The sequence below is a fragment of the Artemia sp. Qi Xiang Cuo genome, chromosome 15 (genome assembly GCF_049724085.1).
Source record: "Artemia sp. Qi Xiang Cuo chromosome 15, ASM4972408v1, whole genome shotgun sequence".
Lineage (NCBI taxonomy): Eukaryota > Metazoa > Arthropoda > Branchiopoda > Anostraca > Artemiidae > Artemia > Artemia sp. Qi Xiang Cuo.
The window spans coordinates 1,548,112-1,568,399 of record NC_142808.1 but is presented as its reverse complement, the minus strand read 5'-3'; the positions used below and the strand labels follow the sequence as shown (position 1 = coordinate 1,568,399).

Here is a 20,288-nt window from a genome sequence, read left to right as displayed (position 1 = left end):
GATAGTAAATCCGCTCCGCGACCAAACTCACCAGACCAAAGGTTAACGACTTCACAGCAGAGCTATGGTATCTATGCAGAAGAAAAATATTAACATCGAAAAATGACACAACCGAAGTAATAAAAAGAAAAAAAAATTACCGAAAAATGCACCCAAAAATAAATAGAAACAAACAATATTTTTGAGAAAAAAAAAAAAAAAAAAAAAAAAAAAACAGATAATAAAAAAATGAACCAAAAACAATTGAATTGGTATATATAAAAAAAAGAAAAGGGACAATAAACAAACAATCAATGAGATAACAAAAAAAAAACAACAAACAAACAGACAGAAAAAAAAAAACAACTAGATACAGTCAGCGAGAGACCTTATTTTTTTTATTGGAGTTCCGTCACTAGGCTTTGCCAATATTTGTCCCCGATCAGACCAAGCATTCCGGTGACCGAATCTGTCTTTCGCCGCATTCAGAATATCTCGTCTCTGCTTGGTCAGAGACTCAACAACAAAAATACCACTAGAGGCCAACTTGGATTTGGCCTTGAACACTTTACAAGCAACGCTTTTGCTCGAAAACTTCACTGTTATCGGAGCGACCCTTGGAGCAGATGGAACCGCCTGAGTTGAATCAGCTGTAGCAGCATTATTCAGTCTAAGTCTATACACGTTCACGACCTCATTTGTACTAATTTCAGGCAAAGACATCTTCTGATTAATAGTTAGCAACACAGCAGAACGAGTGTCAACACCAGTTTTCTGCCTAACACAGTGAAAAACCAGACTGTCTAGTAGTGATTCTTGTTCATAACTATCCAACTTATTCTCAAGCCTGTTCAGTCTGTCCTCTAAATTTTCAAGTTCGTTACTCAGTTCCTTTATCGACTTTTCAATTCTCTGAAACTTGGGGTTAAATTCAATCATGAGAGCATCATAAATTTGACTAGCAATAAGCTTAGTCGATTCCTTAAGAGAGTCTGAGCTAGCCAGTTTTTCCGAAACTTTTTGAGTTATACTGTCCATCAGGTCATTTCTGGTTTTATCCAGTTCAGCTTGGGTAGCTACAAGTCTCTGTTGTATCGGGCTAATACTGCTAGATAATGCTAATGCTGGGCCATTTGCTCTGCTCTTATCATTACCTCTCATCGCAAGGTATGTTTTTGATAGTCTCATGTAAATATCAGGCGTAGTAGCAAGCTCTTCAAAAGCTTTTTTTGAAGCAAGAGCGGACAAATTAACAGTGGTAGGATCATAAACCTGGAGATTTGCAGCCACGAGGTGAAATTCATCATGCGATCCATAGCAAAATGCCGTATAAACTGGCTTGCCTCGTGTATCTTTACCAGCTTTGATTATTCTTACTGGCCAAAGGGGATAATCCTTGAACTTCGCAAGAGCAAGATCAAACTGTTTAAAAGCCATGATTATGAGTAGTAAGATAAAAAAAAACAAAAGACTTATCTTTACGTGAGGCCAAACAAAATATTCCAAATAAATATTCAAGAAGTCCAGCACCAGCCAGCTAATGTATAAACCAAAACAGGTAATCACTCGATTTGTAAGTCACAACATGGGTGAAATGAAAATAGGTCTTGCCTCGGGAGTATTTTCCACGGAGGCCAGGGGGGGGGGGTAAACACCAGCCACCGTTCACAATTGGGTGTTGGATGTAAAAATTATACAAAATCTAAATGAATATCCTGAATCTAGGTCACTTTAACCCACAGCAAAATGTTACGAAATAACAGTCACTGAATTAGCTACGGACTCTAATTGATTCCGGATATAATCCTTTTTCAACACTTGTTCAAAACTGGTATTTAATCTTTTTGAAAGAACAAATTGGTCTTCACAGGTCAGAGACTGAATAGAAAACACAAAATGGACACAACAGAACACGATTAGGAGCAAAATGAATAATTTTGTGGGCAAGTAGAGAAGAAATTGTTGCTTTGTGGTCCAATATGGAACAAATGGCACTTCTGTGGTACAATCTGCTGTTTCGAAGCTAGCGCTCAGAAAACACAAAATGGACACAACAGAACACGATTAGGAGCAAAATGAATAATTTTGGGGGCAAGTAGAGAAGAAATTGTTGCTTTGTGGTCCAATATTGAACTAATTGCACTTCTGTGGTACAATCTGCTGTTTCGAAGCTAGCGCTCAGAAAACACAGAAAACACAAAATGGACACAACAGAACACGATTAGGAGCAAAATGAATAATTTTGTGGGCAAGTAGAGAAGAAATTGTTGCTTTGTGGTCCAATATGGAACAAATGGCACTTCTGTGGTACAATCTGCTGTTTCGAAGCTAGCGCTCAGAAAACACAAAATGGACACAACAGAACACGATTAGGAGCAAAATAAATAATTTTGGGGGCAAGTAGAGAAAAAATTCGATAAAATTGTTGCTTTGTTGTGCAATATGGAACAAATGGTACTTCTGTGGTACAATCTGCTGGTTCAAACCTAGCGCTCAGGAAACACAGAAAACACAAAATGGACACAACAGAACACGATTAGTAGCAAAATGAATAATTTTGGGGGCAAGTAGAGATAAAATTGTTGCTTTGTTGTGCAATATGGAACAAATGATACTTCTAAGGTACAATCTGCTGTTTCAAACCTAGCGCTCAGAAAACACAGAAAACACAAAATGGACACAACAGAACACGATTAGGAGATAAATGAATAATTTTGAGGGCAAGTAGAGATAAAATTGTTGCTTTGTTGTGCAATATGGAACAAATGGTACTTCTGTTTTTCAATCTGCTGTTTCAAACCTAGTGCTCAGAAAACACAAAATGGACACAACAGAACACGACAAATTACCCATCATTCCCCCAAACACTTCCAATCAAAATTTTGAGATAGCCATTTTCTTCAGCGTAGTTGATTTCCCCATAGAAAATATGTTTTTGAGGAGGAAATTCCCCCACAGCCCTCAGGGCAAGTGTTTTAAGTTATGCCCTGGGGGCATATAAGGTTTTTATAGGAGGTGTTGTTGTAGAAACTTCAAAAAAGGCTCATTTGATTGGAAATTGAAAGGGCAAGTGCCCTTTTTAATAGTCGAAAGTGATTGGAGGGCAACTAGCCCCCCCCCTCCCCCACCGATCATTCCCCCCAACACACCCAATCAAAATTTTGAGATAGCTATTTTGTTCAGCTTAGTTGATTTTCAGACAGAAAATATGTTTTTGAGAAGGACACTCCTCCACAACCCCCATGGCGAGGGTTTTAAGTTATACCCTGTGAGCATATAAGGTTTTTATAGAAGGCGTTGTCGTAGAATCTTCAAAAAGGCTTATTCGATTGGAAATTCAAAGGGCTAGTGCCCTTTTTAATAGTCGAAAGTGACTTTAGGGCAAGTAACCCCCCTCTCACGCCGACTTTTTCCCCAAACATATCCAATCAAAATTTTTAGACAGCCATTTTATGAAACAGTTTTAAGTTCTGGAAATTAGGTCTTTGAGGATGGCAACTTCTCCACAGCCCTCAGGGCAAGGGTTGTAAGTTACACCCTGAGGGCATATAAGGTTTTGTATAGACAACGTTGTTGTAGAAAGTTCAGAAAGGACTCATTCGATCGGAAATAAAATGGCTATTTCCCTTTTTAATTGTCAAAAGTGATTCTAAGGCAACTGACATCCTTTTCCACGCCCACCATTTCCCCAAACACATCCAATCAAAATTTTGATATAGCCATTTTGGTCAATGTAGTTGAAAGTTCTTGAAATTATATTTTTAAGCAGGACACTCCCCCCACAGTCTTCAGGGGCAAGGGTTATAAGTTATGCCCTTGGGGTATATATGGTTCTTATGGAAGGAATGCTCCTATAAACTTCAGAGAGGGCTCATTTGATTGGAAATTGAAAGTTCTAGTTCACTTTTTAAGCATCAAAAGATATTGGAGGGTAACCAGGTCCCCCCCCTACACCCTTTTTTCCCAAATACATCCAATAAAAATTTTGAGATAGCTATTTTGTTAAAAATAGTTCGGGATAGGAAGGGATGCTCGTATTAACTTCAAAGTGAAATCATTTGGTTGGAAGTTGAAAGTTCTAGATCACTTTTCAAGAGTCAAAAAAGATTGTAGGGCACCTAGCCCCCCTCCTCTCCACGCCCTTTTTTCCTCAAACCCATCCGATAAGAACTTTGACATAGCTTTTTTGGAAATAGTTCAATGACCATATTGCGAAAACTCAGGGGTCAACACAGCCCCCCAGGACCCGAGGGCAGGTGTTGTAAGTTATGCCCTGGGGGAATATATAGTTCTTATTGAAGGGATGCTGGTAAAAAATTCAGAGATGGCTCATTTTATTGGAAATTGAAAGTTCTAGTTCAGTTTTTTAGAGTCAAAAGAGATTGGAGAAGAACTAGCCCCCCCCACGCCCTTTTCCCCCAAATGCATCCAATAAATTTTTTTAGATAGCTATTAAGTTAAGAATTTCGCAAAAGTCAGATAACAAAAACTCAGGTGTCGTCACAAACCCCCCAGGGCCCGGGGGCAGGCGTTGTAAGTTATACCCTCGGCCATATATTTTTCGTATGAAAGGGATGCTCGTATAAAATCCAGAGAGGGCTCATTTGATTGGATATTGAAAGTTCGAGCTCACTTTTTAATAGTCAAAAGAGATCCGAAGGCAGCTAGCCCGCCCCCCCCCACGCCTTCTTTTTCAAAACCCATCCGATGAAAATTTTGAGATAAACATCTTGTTAAAAATAGTTCAAAGGTCGAATAAGAAAAACTCCGGTGTCAATTGAACCCCCAGGGTACAGGGGAAGGCGTTCTAAGTTATACCCTAAGGGCTTGTATCGTTCTTATAAAAGGGATGCTCGTATAAATTCATAGAGGGCTCATTTGATTGGAAATTGAAAGTTCTACTTCACTTTTTAAGAGTCAAGAGAGTTAAACTAGCCCCCCCACGCTCTTTTTTTCCCAAGCCCGTCCCCTACAAATATTAAGATATCCAGGGCTTTTGAAATTGTTCAAAAATTAGATAACAAAACACCCCCCCAGAGTCCGCGGGATAGGCGTTGTAAGTGTTGTCCTGGGGGCGTTTATGGTTAAGCAGTCTCTAAATGATTATTATGATAAAATAATTTGGTGCTTAAAACAAGCAGAGACGACTGCTGTTGATCTAGAAAAGATTAAAGTTAAAGCTAGAAAACCAGAATGGGTTTTGGACCCAGAATTAAAAGTTGTAAAAAATAAAGCTAAGTTTTGGCTACGAATATGGGTGTTTTGCGGTCGGCCAAATCGAAGAGTTGTCTTCGATCTGAAGCAAAGTACCACGCGTGCTTATCAAAAATGTTTACGACAGTCTAGGGTATCTGGTTTTTACTTTCCTGCGTCGAGAAAGGAGTTGGTCTCATGTTCTGAATTCGGATAAGCTTAGTAGGGATTTTTCTGAAAGTCCTATAGCAGTTCATACTTGATATTTTCGGCAAGGTGAACCGGGAAGTTGAAAAGCTTTTTAGTAATCTTCTTGAGTCGTGTTTGCCTAATCGTATTTCTCAGAGTAATGTATTACAAGTTTCTACTATTGATATTGGTCAAGCTATTAAGAGCATGCAATCTAGGTCTGTTGATCAAGACGAAATTTCTTCTTATCATCTAAAAGTAGTTTGCCCAATTTTGATAGATCACCTTCAGCTACTGTTTCAGATGTGTTTATCTACTTCTATGGTTCCCGATAGTTTTCTCTGTGGCACAGTCACCTTGGTTTTGAAGCGTGTAGTTCTTATCGACCAATTACTGTTTCGTGCAATCTTAGCAAAATTTTTGAATACATTCTTCTCCCTTTCATTTCAGAAAGTGTTAATTTTGGTGAAAACCAATTTGGCTTTCAAAAAAGGCTGGGATGTCAGCACGCCCATCGTGTTCTAGCTTCCCTCCTGTTGCAATGTGTTAATAATAAATCTCCTCTTCATATCTTTGCTCTTGATCTTTCGAAAGCTTTCCATAGTATAGTCCACTCACATGCACTCTATTCCCTTTTTTCCAATAATATTAACCTTTCTATTGTTGTTTTGTTACGGTACTGGTATTTTTACTCTTTTATTTGGGTAAAATGTAATGGAGTAGTTTCTGATTCAAAGGTGTTTCTTCGGCGTGGGGTCCGTCAAGGCGGTGTGCTTTCTCCAACTATTTTGAAAGTTATGTATTGCTCCTATCCTTTCATCCTTTCCTTCAACTTTCATTTCTTATGGAATTGATGTCTCGTATCTTGCTTATGCGGACAATGTTCTCCTTGTCAGTCGTTCTAGGGCTGGGCTCTCACATTCTGTCAGGTGGATCTCAGACCAGTTCAGATGGATTGGGCTTATAATGAACGTTGATAAGTGCGAAAATACTTCATTTAATTCGAGTGCGAGTCTCCCTCTTAACTGTGATTTTTTCTCTATTCCCTGTGTCTCTTCTTTTCGTTGGCTTGGTCTTACAATTAATAATAATTTAAAAACACTTCCGGCTCTTAGATTTTCTAATGCAAAAAAAAAAAAAAAAAAAAAATAAGAAATGATATTCAAAAACTGTTGCAAATAGAGGGAGGTGCGATATAACAGCGCTTGGGAAATTATATTCTTCATTTTGCGATCATTCTATTCTTTTTTTATCTGTTTTTCTTCCGATTCCGAAGCAGAAAGAGATGGCATCTATCTGGTTGTATAATTTTAGATGTTCTTGGTACCTTGTGTGCCTCCCTCCGTGTTTCTGTAACAGGCCTATAATCTCTAGATGTAATCTCTTTGATCCACAAGTAAAAGTTACTTTGTTTGTGGAAACGCTGTTGTTATCTGCAGGTCTTACTGCACACCATAATTTACGTCGTTTTATGTAAATAATCTTGTTAAGTGTGCGAATTTTTTTTTTTTTTTTTTTTTGTTCTTGATGTACTCCGTTTCTTTTTTATAGTAGGTAATAAATAAATTATTATTATTGTTATTACCGTTTTACTTTCATAAAAAAATTAATTCACCAAATAGATACATTAAGCCCTCGATGCTTCCTTTAATTATGCGGTAGGACCAGTCTATCTGAATTTACTTTAGATTCATATGTGTATACAACTAACATTCGTTAGGTGGAAGAAGTTTGAAATTTTCCAACCATAATTTTCAGCCCATTCTTTTTAAAGTGTATCCTAACTGATCTTCAGAGGACCTTATTAAAGGGGGAATCTAAAACCCTCACAACTAATGTTCATGCCTAAAATAATGTTTATGCCTAATTTTCTTACGATTTTTATTTTTATTAGCAGGGTTACCACCAAGGTTACGTTCGTACCATTTTTGGAACGTTTTAAATAAAACGCATGAACATAAGATTATCATTTGTTTGGTGACATACGAGAAATTTTATTCCTCAAGAACTTGAGGAATAAAATTTCAAAAATTAAAATTTGATAATAACCGTTAGATTGTTTATTTGAATTTTTGTGCCCCTAAAAATTATGCGGCCGGGACAATTGGTCCCTCTGTCCCCCCTAAAACCGGCTTTGCAGAGCCAAATATTCAAGAAGTTAGTCATCTTTTTTGTTGGCTTAAACACAGTATTTGTTTAATATTTCGATATGAGCAAGTGATCTCACTTTTTTGCCTTTTTTTACAGATGATGTCATATTTTAGAGGATTAAGAAACTTTTATCGCATTTCTAAACATCGGATCTTTTGTTTATTTTGACTACTTTGTTTACTTTGAGCTTTTCAATTAGTAAGAAAATTTGAGTTTGTTTACTTAATGAAAAATTTGAATAATACTGGGTCGACGTAGTGGTTTTAGTTAGAACTATCCTGGTATAGAATATAAACCGTAAAAATGCATGTACCAAGAGGGACCTCCCCCCCGTACCTCCCCAAGATCTTACAGTTTTGCCAATAATTATGGGTACTTTCACTTCTTGTTTGGATCCCTCTCCCCTTGAAATGAATTTTTGCAAACGGACCTGAAGTATATATCTGATACCGTTTATCATGAAGTATATTATCTTCGGGAAATGTTTGCTATGCAATTATTAATGCAAATACACTACACCCCCACCCCTTTTGCTTTGTTGTTCTTGAAGAAAAAGGTGTTTTTCCTCTAGTTTCATAAAAAATTTAATCCTCTAGTTTCATAAAAAGTTAAATTTCTTAAAAACTAGAAGGCTTTTTTCATGCAAAAAATAAGAAAGAAGTTAAAAGCGTTCTTTTTTGTCTTGAGGATTTTATTACTAATCTTTTCATCATTTCAGGTTTGAAAATGGAAGAAATTATGCACAAGCCCAGAGAATATCAGGCAAGTACCTTCCTTTTTCTTCAATCAGAAATTAAAATAAGTGCCTTTTTCTATTACAGTTGCCTACCTAGCCCAAACAGTAGGCTAGGGAGGCACTTGAAATACAAAAACGAATTCTTGCTAATATTTCAATACCTAGGGACATGGGTAATTTAAATATTGATGTGATCTATAACATTCTCCTTAAAAAGTGCCCCAATAGCTAATGAGGGTAATAAAGTTTAAAAAAATCACCTGGGGACTAGATTAAATACAAGACCTAGGCGAATTGCAGCAGTAGTAGCAGCTAATAGGATTATTTCACAACAGAATAATTAGTTTCATCCTCGTTTTACTTTATTCAGTCACTTTAGTAATCTCATTGAAGCAACTCTAACTAGCTCGGAAGAAACTATGCATACACCAAGAAAATATCAGGCAAGTACCTACCTTTTTTCTTAAATCAGTGATTATAATAATTGCCTTTTTTTATTTCAATTGCCTACTAGCCCAAACAGTGGGCTAAGAAGGCAATTAAAAAAAAACAAAACACATTCTTGCTAATATTTGGATAAATAGAGATGTAGGTAATTTAAATATTGACCCGATATATAACATTCTCCTTAAAAGTGAACCAATAGCGAATGAGGGTAATACAGTTTTACAAAATCACCAGGTTACTATATTAAGTGCAAGAACTGGGAGAATTGTGGTTCTAGGCCTTTAGATACATTCTTAGACCTTTACCACCACCATTATACATTCTAGGCCTTTACCACCACCCCTCGAAAAATACCCCTCCGGAAAATACCACTTTCACGGGAATAATTGAAAGCTCATTCAGAGTCGACCCAGCTCTAAATGAGTACCTGGAGAAATCTGGGTGAGGTAAGCAGGATGGGTGTGTAAAACCACGTGATTGCTGGCTCCCAACCCCCCACTGCACTTCCTGGCTTATGGGCCTGGAAACGGAGATCAGTACCGCCGGTTTGGAATTTAGGGGTCTTGTGCCGCAAGTAGAGTCCTAAGTACCATTTCTATGGAAGCTATAGGAAAACATTTCTATGGAAGCTCTACACCTTTTCAAAGACAGTGAGTATCCTCTTACATGGCCTTATATTTCTATGGAAGCTATAGGAAAACATTTTTAAGGAAGCTCTAAACCTTATGAAAGAGAGTCAATGCTCCCTCACACAGTTTAATCTAGACATTTTTTTTTTGTTAAAGTTAGCAAGGTCTAATGTCGTCTAAAATATTTTGAGAGTATGATCGTAATTATTTAGCTCAAGCTGACTGTTTTTTTTGTTATTGATAAGAATTTCATAAGAATGTACGTCGTGAGTTCACGTGCACATTTTTTTTTTAAGCTGGCACGATATAAAGTAGTCAAACAGATTTTGGGAGTATCCTCGAAATTATATAACTCAAACAGAGTGTTATTCGAGCCAACGTCCATTTTTTATTCGTCCTTGAGATTTTGTATGAAATGTTCATACATTACGATTTAATTTTCATTATGTTTTAACATATCGTAGAAAGTACATTGAATATTATTAACTTTGAAACAATGGATACTTCAATTGTCAACGTGAGTATAGTTTACTGAATTTCTTAATTTATTTCCAGATAAAAATCATTTTACCAGTAAATTCAAAGTTCAGGGGGACTTAGCCCCCTCCCCCTCCATCAATACAAACCCTAAAATATGATGAGTATACTCGCTGGAAATCGCAAAGTACGCTTTTTTTCTATTATGTAAACAAAAACCCCTTCTCCACTGCTCTGTTTACAAGCATAAGTTTGCAATTTTACTTATCTCGTTCAAAATGGCTCTTTTCCCAATTGTGTGTGTTTAAGATATTTCGTCTTTTTCCGGTCTAACTAAAGGCATTTATGTCTTATCCTGTTAGCAAGAGTGACAATTTATCTGGAATTATTATTAATACCACATGTTTAAGGACAGTGCCAATGATTTCTTGGAGAAATAGATTCTTGTTATGGTCAAAGTAGGCCAGAGCAAAGCCTTTGAAATGCGATGCGTGAGTGATGTTTGAACAATGTCGTCAATTTAGAATAGGGTATAGCGTTATGGTATACTAAAAAAATTGATATTAAAATCATTAATTAAAGAATAGTACACTAAACTCAGAATTGACTTTAGGGGGTAATTTATATCATGGGAAGATGTTTTTGAAATTTCCTTCCCCCCAAACTCAAAATTTTCCAAAATTTTAATTATTTCTAAAGCGCTAAGACATAGAGTGCTACAAATATCAGAATCGACTTTATAGGGCAAATTATATTATGGGAAGATGTTTTTGAAATCTCCCTTCCCTCCAAACTCAAATTTTCCAAAATTCTACATTAGAAGCCTTTTTAATTATTTCTAAAGCGCTAAGACATAGAGTGCTACAAATATCATAATCGACTTTATAGGGCAAATTATGTTTTGGCAAGATGTTTTTGAAATCCCCCTCCCCCCCCAACTCAAAATTTCCAAAATTATACATTAGAAACCTTTTTAATTAATTCTAAAGCGCTAAGACACAGAGTTCTACAAATATCAGAATCGACTTTATAGGGCATATTATGGGAAGATGTTTTTGAAATCCCCCTTCCCCCCAAACTCAAATTTTTCAAAATTTTACTTTAGAAGCCTTTTTAAATATTTCTAAAGTGCTAATAGTTATAGCACTACAAACATCAGAATAAACTTTAGAGGGCAATTTATCTGTAAAAAAGGGAAATAGTTTTTCAATCAATCAATCAATCAATTTATTAATACTAAAAAAACAAAACAATTACAAACTTAAAGTTTATACATGCCCAAGAAGCTCAGCTTTCAAAGGGCCAGCAAAACAAATAAGAAACTATTATAAAGCACATAAAAAAAAAAGAAAAATGGATAAGAGACACTTATGAAAATAGGAGAATTGACTGGAAACTTCACAAATAATTGAAAAAAATATATAAACAAGGAAGAGATTGGAAATTAAGATTAAAAAAAAAAAAAAAAAAAAAAAAAAAAAACAGAAATATATTGAATGAAAAAAAGACATATAAATGTAGATGGAATGCAAAAAAGAAGGAAAAAGGGGGAAAGTACTATACTGGAAAAACCGAGTGAGAAACAGCCTTTGCAGAAAGAGATACAGAGACATCAGGAGGGATAGTTGTCCGTAGTAAAATAAATTGATAAACAGGAGACCTCTGAGCGTCCGTCGATAATTGCTTAGGTAAAATAAACCTGCGATAAGAGCTACGTAAAAAAGAAGAGTACCTACCTGAGGCTGACAGAAATAAAAACTGCTGCAGAGATGGTGGAAGCGTACCTAGAAAGGCAGAATGTGCTAAATAAAGGTAACTTTTACCCACAATACGATCCAGCGGAGCTATTCCAGTATCATTATAAAGATCAGAGGAAGGGTAAAAACGAGGTTTCCATGCTAAATTTTTCTTCTTTTTTAAGGAGGAAAATTCCTACAATTACTCTCCTCCTCAAAAGAAGGCTAAGGCTAATGGCATTACTCCAATGCAACAAGTGGAGATAACTAGCCCATCGGGGGCCAACCACATCCAGTCCAGATCGGTGCTGTCTGCTCAAGACCCACCCTTGCCAGCCCCTCTACAGCCTGGTAGAAAGCTGAAAAGAGAGTGGATGATAGCTCATAACGTTACTGCTCAACAAGATTGTGAAGTTATCCCTCATCAAACATTACCGAGCCCTTCACGACCAATGCAAGGTGGGAATGATGTGGCCTCTACAGTCCTCAACATGCAAGGTGCAAATCTAAATGTGAGTTTTCAAATATTATTTCTCGCTAATGATTCTTTTTCCCAAGTCAATTTGAAGGACTGAGAATTGTACCGCTAGACATATTTCCAGATTCTAATTTGCATAATAAAGAATTGCGGGACTTAACAGTTTCAATTCTATCATTTGCTCCGGAAAATCTTGAAAATATATATATATATATATATATATATATATATATATATATATATATATATATAGTCATAAAAATAACCTATTTTCAATTGAAACTGTTAAGTCCCGCAATTCTTTATTATGCAAATTAGAATCTGGAATTATGTTTTGCGGTACAATTCTTAGTCCTTCAAATTGACTTGGTAAAAAGAATCATTAGCGAGAAATAATATTTGAAAACTCACATTTAGATTTGCAACTTGCATGTTGAGGACTGTAGGGGCCACATCATTCCCACCTTGCATTGGTCGTGAAGGGCTCGGTAATGTTTGATAGGGGGTGACTTCACAATCTTGTGCAGCAGTAACGTTATGAGCTATCATCCACTCTCTTTTCAGCTCTCTACCCGGCTGCATAGGGGTTGGCATGGGTGGGTCTTGGGCAGGCAGCACTGGTCTGGAATGGATGTGGGTGGCTCCCGATGGGCCAGTTATCTCCACGTGTTGCATTGGAGTAATGCCATTAGCCTTAGCCTTCTTTTGAGGAGGAGAGTATTTGTAGGAATTTTCCTCCTTAAAAAAGAAGAAAAATTTAGCATGGAAAAATGATTTCCCTTTTTTACAGATAAATGGCCCTCTAAAGTTGATTCTGATGTTTGTAGTGCTATAAATATTAGCACTTTAGAAATATTTAAAAAAACTTCTAATGTAAAATTTTAAAAAATTTGAGGTTGGGGAGAGGGGGATTTCAAAAGCAACTCGTCATGATAAGCATTTTTATATACCTTATATTCTTTTTGTTGTATCGCTTTAGTTCTTATCTCATTAGAAATAATAAAAGGACAACTTCAATGGTAATTTGTAAAATTTGAGTTTGGGGGGGGGATTTCAAAAAAATCTTCTCAAAATAAGATTTTTCCTATAAAGTCTATTATGTTATTTGTAGCACTCTATGTCTTAGCGATTTATAAATAATTAAAAAGGCTTCTAATGTAGAATTTTTGAAAATTTTAGCTAGGAGGGAAGGGAGATTTCAAAAACATCTTCCCATAATATAATTTGCCCTATAAAGTCGATTCTGTTATTTGTAGCACTCTATGTCTTAGAGCTTTAGAAATAATTAAAAAAAAACTTCTAAAGTAAAATTTTGAGTTTGGGGGGAAGGGGGATTTCAAAAACATCTTCCCATGATATAAATAACTCCTTAAAATCAATTCTGATCTTAGTGTACTATTCTTTATTAATGATTTTAATATCAATTTTTTTAGTATACCATAACACTATACCCTAATCTAAATTGATGGAATTGTTCAAACACCAAACACGTATTGCATTTTAAAGGCTTTACTATAACTAACTTTGAACATAACTAGTATATATTTCCCAAGGAAATAAGTGGCACTATCCTTAAACATTGGATATTAATAACAATTCCAGATAATGAAAATATAAAAGGTGGGTTGGTAATTGCCATTCTTGCTGACATGATAAGACACAGATGCCTTTAGCTAGACCGGAAAAAGACGAAATATCTTAAACACACACAATTGGGAAAAGGGCCATTTTGAACGAGATAAGTAAAACTACAGAATTATGCTCGTAAACAGAGCAGTGGAGAAGGGGTTTTTGTTTACATAATAGAAAAAAGCGTGCTTTGTGTTTTCCAGCGAGTATACTCATCATATTTTAGGGTTTGTATTGATGGAGGGGGGAGGGGGGCTAAGTCCCCCTGAAATTTGAATTTACTGGTAAAATGATTTTTATCTGGAAATAAATTAAGAATTTCAGTAAGCAATACTCACGTTGACAATTGAACTATCCATTGTTTAAAAGTTATTATTATTCAATGTACTTTCTATGATATGTTAAAACATAATGAAAATTAAATCGTAATGTATGAACATTTCATAGAAAATCTCAGGGACGAATAAAAAATGGATGTTGGCTCGAAAAACACTCTGGTTGACTTACATAATTTTGTGCATACTCCCAAAACATGTTGGACAACTTTATACCATGCCAACTTTAAAAAAAAAAATGTCCACGTGAACTCATGGCGCACATTCTTATGAAATTCTTATCAATAACAAAAAAACCAGTCAGATTGAGTTATATAATTACGATCATACTCTCAAAACATGTTAGACCACATTATACCTTGCCAACTTAAACAAAAAAAAAATTTCTAAATCAAACTGTGTGAGGGAGTTCTGACTCTCTTTGAAAAGGTGTAGAGCTTCCATAAAAATGTTTTCCTATAGCTTCCATAGAAATGTAAGGCCATGTGAGAGGATACTCACTCTCTTTGAAAAGGTGTAGAGCTTCCATAGAAATGTTTTCCTATAGCTTCCATAGAAATGGTACTTAGGACTCTACTGCCACATCCTTTAATTTTTTCTCTCTTTAAGAAGGGGGATCAAAACAGATTTTCCGTGCAGCGTAACCCTTTTGAAAATTAATTTTTTTGTAAATATAAAAAATATATTTTTTTATAAAGGTCAAAAGATAAAGAATAGCAGCACGCTTTATTAAATAAAAATCCTACTTAACTTATTGTTTTAGCTGCGTCTGATATCCCTCCACCCACTGGCGGATACAGGGAACCACCAAGATTTTTTATGGCGCCCTCTTTCCCTATTCCCCCCTTTTTCACTCTTTTTTAAGATTAAATTTTCAATTTGGCCAATTATTAGCACCTTTGTCACATCCCCCCCAGATTTTGCTCTAGATCTGTCCCTGCCTCCACCCCAGTATACCCAGAACCCATTCCTTAGTCTCTCCCATGACGCTCTTGTTTTCTTTAAATCCTTTTTTATTAAATTTCCCCATCCCATTTGAGGACTTCTTGCTGTGCATTAGGCTCCAAAGCTTGTTCATCGTTAAAACTTGACTTAGATTTTTGAACCTTTCTGTAATTCATCTCGTTAGAAGTTTCCGTTTATTAATGTTGCACTCACATCAAAAATTGTGTATTTATGGTTTATATTTATAAATAATAATTACAAATTTGTTGCCACAAGTATTTAACCCCTTAAATTGGTTTTGTTTCATTGCTATCGAATACATTCTGTAAAAATCACTCTTCCAAAGGAATTACCTAAAAATATTAAATATAAAAAATAAGTTTTTTAACTGAAATTAAGGAGCGACATTAAAACTTAAAACAAACAGAAATTATTCCGTATATGAAAGTAGAGTCCTAAGTACCATTTCTATGGAAGCTATAGGAAAACATTTCTATGGAAACTCTACACCTTTTCAAAGAGAGTGAGTATCCTCTCACATGGCCTTACATTTCTATGGAAGCTATAGGAAAACATTTCTAAGGAAGCACTACATCTTTTCAAAGAGAGTCAGTACTCCCTCACACAGTTTGACGTATACATTTTTTGTTAAAGTTAGCAAGGTATAATGTGGTCAAAAATGTTTTGAGAGTACGATAGTAATTATATAACTCAATCACACTGTTTTTTTTGTTATTTATAAGAATTTCATAAGAATGTAAGCAATGAGTTCACGAGCACATTTTTTTTTAAACCAGGCATGGTATAAAGTAGTCAAACATGTTTCGGGAGTATGCACAAAATTATGTAACTCAACCAGAGTGTTTTTCGAGCCAACATCCATTTTTTATTCGTCCTTGAGACTTTCTATAAAATGTTCATACATTACGATTTAATTTTCATTATGTTTTAACATATCGTAGAAAGTACATTGAATATTATTAACTTTGAAACAATGGATACTTCAATTGTCAACGTGAGTATAGTTTACTGAAATTCTTAATTTATTTCCAGATAAAAATCATTTTACCAGTAAATTCAAAGTTCAGGGGGACTTAGCCCCCTTCCCCCCTCCATCAATACAAACCCTAAAATATGATGAGTATACTCGCTAGAAAACACAAAGCACGCTCTTTTTCTATTATGTAAATAAAAACCCTTCCTCCACTGCTCTGTTTACGAGAATAATTCTGTAGTTTTAACTTATCTCGTTCAAAATGGCCCTTTTCCCAATTGTGTGTGTTTAAGATATTTCTTCTTTTTTCGGTCTAACTAAAGGCATCTGTGTCTTATCCTGTTAGAACGAGTGACAATTTCGAAACAACCTTTTACATTTTCAGTATCTGGAATTATTATTAATACCACATGTTTAAGGACAGTGCCAATGATTTCCTTGAGAAATAGATTCTTGTTGTGGTCAAATTAGGCGAGAGTAAAGCCTTTGAAATGCGATGCGTGAGTGATGTCTGAACAATGTCGTCAATTTAAAATAGGGTCTAGCGTTATGGTATACTAAAAAAAATTTATATTAAAATTATTAATAAAGAATAGTACAATTAAAACAGAATTAACTTTAGGGGGTTATTTATATCATGGGAAGATGTTTTTGAAATCCTCCTCCTCCCCAAACTAAAAAATTTCCAAAATTTTACATTGTAAGCCTTTTTAATTATTTCTAAAGCGCTAAGACACAGAGTGCTACAAATATTAGAATCGACTTTATAGGGCAAATTATGTTATGGCAAGATGCTTTTGAAATCCCTCCCCAAACTCAAATTTTCCAAAATTCTACATTAGAAGCCTTTTTAATTATTTCTAAAGCGCTAAGACAAAGAGCGCTACAAATATCAGAATCGACTTTATAGGGAAAATTATGTTATGGCAAGATGTTTTTAAAATCCCCCTTCCCCACACTCAAATTTTCCCAAAATTCTACATTAGAAGCCTTTTTAAATATTTCTAAAGTGCTAATAGTTATAGCACTACAAACATCAGAATAAACTTTAGAGGGCAATTTATCTGTAAAAGAGGGGTTATTATTTCCTTACTAAATTTTTCTTCTTTTGAGGAGGAGAGTAATTGTAGGAATTTTCCTCCTTAAAAAAGAAGAAAAATTTAGCATGAAAAAACGATTTCCCTTTTTTACAGATAAATGGCCCTCTAAAGTTTATTCTGATGTTTGTAGTGCTATAACTAATAACACTTTAGAAATATTTAAAAAGACTTCTAAAGTAAAATTTCGGAAAATTTGAGTTTGGGGGGGAAGGGGGATTTCAAAAACATCTTCCCATAATATAATTTGCCCTATAAAGTCGAATCTGATATTTGTAGCACTCTATGTCTTAGCGCGTTAGAAATAATTAAAAAGGCTTCTAATGTAGAATTTTGGAAAATTTGACTTTGGGGGGGATTTCAAAAACATCTTGCCATAACATGATTTGCCCTATAAAGTCGATTCTGATATTTGTAGCACTCTATGTCTTAGCGCTTTAGAAATATCTTTAAAAAGGCTTCTAAAGTAGAATTTTCGAAAATTTGAGTTTGGGGGGAAGGGAGATTTCAAAAACATCTTCCCATAATATAATTTGCCCTATAAAGTCGATTCTGATATTTGTAGCACTCTATGTCTTAGCGCTTTAGAAATAATTAAAAAAAAGCTTCTAAAGTAAAATTTTGAGTTTGGGGGGAAGGGGGATTTCAAAAACATCTTCCCATGATATAAATTACCCCCTAAAGTCAATTCTGAGTTTAGTGTACTATTCTTTAATTAATGATTTTAATATCAATTTTTTTAGTATACAATAACGCTAGACACTAATCTAAATTGACGACATTGTTCAAACATCACTCACGCATCGCATTTCAAAGGCTTTGCTCTCGCCTACTCTGACCACAACAAGAATTTATTTCTCAAGGAAATCATTGTCAGTGTCCTTAAACATGAGTTATTAATAATAATTCCAGATAATGAACATGTAAAAGGTTGTTTGGCTATTGTCACTCTTGCTAACAGGATAAGACACAAATGCCTTTAGTTAGACCGGAAAAAGACGAAATATCTTAAACACACACAATTGGGAAAAGGGCCATTTTGAACGAGATAAGTAAAACTACAGAATTATGCTCGTAAACAGAGCAGTGGAGGAGTGGTTTTTGTTTACATAATAGAAAAAAAGCGTACTTTGTGTTTTCCAGCGAGTATACTCATCATATTTGAGGTTTTGTATTGATGGAGGGGGGAGGGGGGCGAAGTCCCCCTGAAATTTGAATTTACTGGTAAAATGATTTTTATCTGGAAATAAATTAAGAAATTCAGTAAACTATACTTACGTTGACAATTGAAGTATCCATTGTTTCAAAGTTAATAATATTCAATGTACTTTCTACGATATGTTAAAACATAATGAAAATTAAATTGTAATGTATGAACATTTCATACATAGTCTCAAGGACGAATAAAAATGGATGTTGGCTCGAATAACACTCTGGTTGAGTTACATAATTTCGTGCATACTCCCAAAACATGTTGGACTACTTTATACCATGCCTACTTTAAAAAAAATGTGCACTTGAACTCTCGACGTACATTCTTATGAAATTCTTATCAATAACAAAAAAAACCAGTCTGATTGAGTTATATAATGACGATCGTACTCTCAAAACATGTTTGACCACATTATACCTTGCTAACTTTAAAAAAAAAATGTCTACGTCAAACAGTGTGAGGGAGTAATGACTCTCTTTGAAAAGGTGTAGAGCTTCCTTAGAAATGTTTTCCTATAGCTTCCATAGAAATGTAAGGCCATGTGAGAGGATACTCACTCTCTTTGAAAAGGTGTAGAGATTCCATAGAAATATTTTCCTATAGCTTCCATAGAAATGGTACTTAGGACTCTACTTATGAAAGGGGCTTTCCCCTCCTCAACGCCTCGCTCTTTACGCTAAAGTTTGACTCTTTCTCACAACTCTATTTTTTAAAACAATAAAAAATTTTAGCGTAAGGAGCGAGGCATTGAGGAGTGCAACTTTTTGCACAGCTTAAGGCTTCTTCACAATACGATTTAGCTAATACTATTACATTTAACATTGAGATTCAGCCAACATCAAAATTTTTAGCTTAACACCCAGTCCCTTCATAGTAAGAATTATTGGGTTGAAAACTTCAGAATAAATAAGATAGAAAGTGTTCACCATAACCTTAAATTCCCATACAGTTTTTCTTTCTGCCCTCCTAAGGATTAGTAATAAATTTCTCTGATTAGCGTGGCCTTGACTAAGTTCAAGCTGATTGAACTTCGGTTTCGGCTTGTTCAGTTATGGATGCTAACTAAATTTATGCATTAGTAAAACGGCATAGTGAATGGGCCTTTAGCGTTTTGTCACAAATCAAACATACAAACCTGGTTTAATTAACTTTTCTCGTTACCTCACATCCCCTTTTTATACCTGTATTATTCCTAATTTAAGGGAGTTCTTATCCTTTAAGCGAAGTGCAATTATAATATGACCAGAGAGACATGTTGTGGTTGGTACATTCCTTTATTACAGATTAATTAAAGAAAAAAAAACGTCTCTCGAAAAAAGAAGTTTTCAGAAAAATAAAACAGCAATATTAACGCCTAAGACGAGCAGAAATAAACTTCTATAACAATCAAAAAGTTCATGGTAACGAACTGTGATCCTCATTTCAAGTAATACTAAAGCATATTTATTACAATTTAAGATTGTATATTTAAGATGGAATTCGCTCCTCACTATGTTGCGTTGTCTACAAGATTTGAAAGAGTCGGTAATAAGCTCGCTTGTGCTTTTCGGGAAAGTGGACCTCATACTCGCTGATAGGGAGTGGCGTGTTATTTCAAACGTGATTTCGGTGCTTACACCCTATGAAGAGGTAGCTATTGAGCTCACTTCTAAAAGCTATCCCCCATCTCGAAAGTCCTACCTTTGTCTAAGATTTTGAGACGCCACCGCAAAAAGTTGTGCACTTAAAACCGGATGGTTTTGCGCATTATTTCCTCGTATTTTGTTGCAATTTCAAGCATAATAACCCCTCAACGGGCTGCAAAACTTTTTTCAAATTTTCCTTCAAAATAACGCATCTGAAAAATTAACAGCTTGCTTATTTTTCTCTATATTTTTGGTAGGTTTGCTAATCACGTGTGAAGTAACACAACGAATTTTTATGAAGTTCTACAATTTGTGGCATTAATTGTGTGTGAGCCAGATTTAATCTTAATATAAAAAAAATTTAACTATCTTGTAAGCACAGGGCGAAGGATTTACTGATGTTTTATTAGGGGTTGGAATCTTTTACTGCTTATT

General features: G+C 35.2%; 1 protein-coding gene across 2 annotated transcripts in view; it reads left to right on the top strand.

The window, feature by feature from the left end:
- The window catches only part of Dcr-2 (Endoribonuclease Dcr-2), a 247,146-nt gene that overhangs the window by 40,328 nt on the left and 186,530 nt on the right, over positions 1–20,288 (top strand). For both annotated transcript variants that reach the window (XM_089101646.1, XM_089101647.1), the window contains exon 2: positions 8,231–8,274. In XM_089101646.1, the coding sequence (XP_088957772.1) occupies positions 8,239–8,274 (36 nt within the window). In that variant the 5' untranslated portion in view covers positions 8,231–8,238. The remainder of the gene's footprint in view (positions 1–8,230; positions 8,275–20,288) is intronic.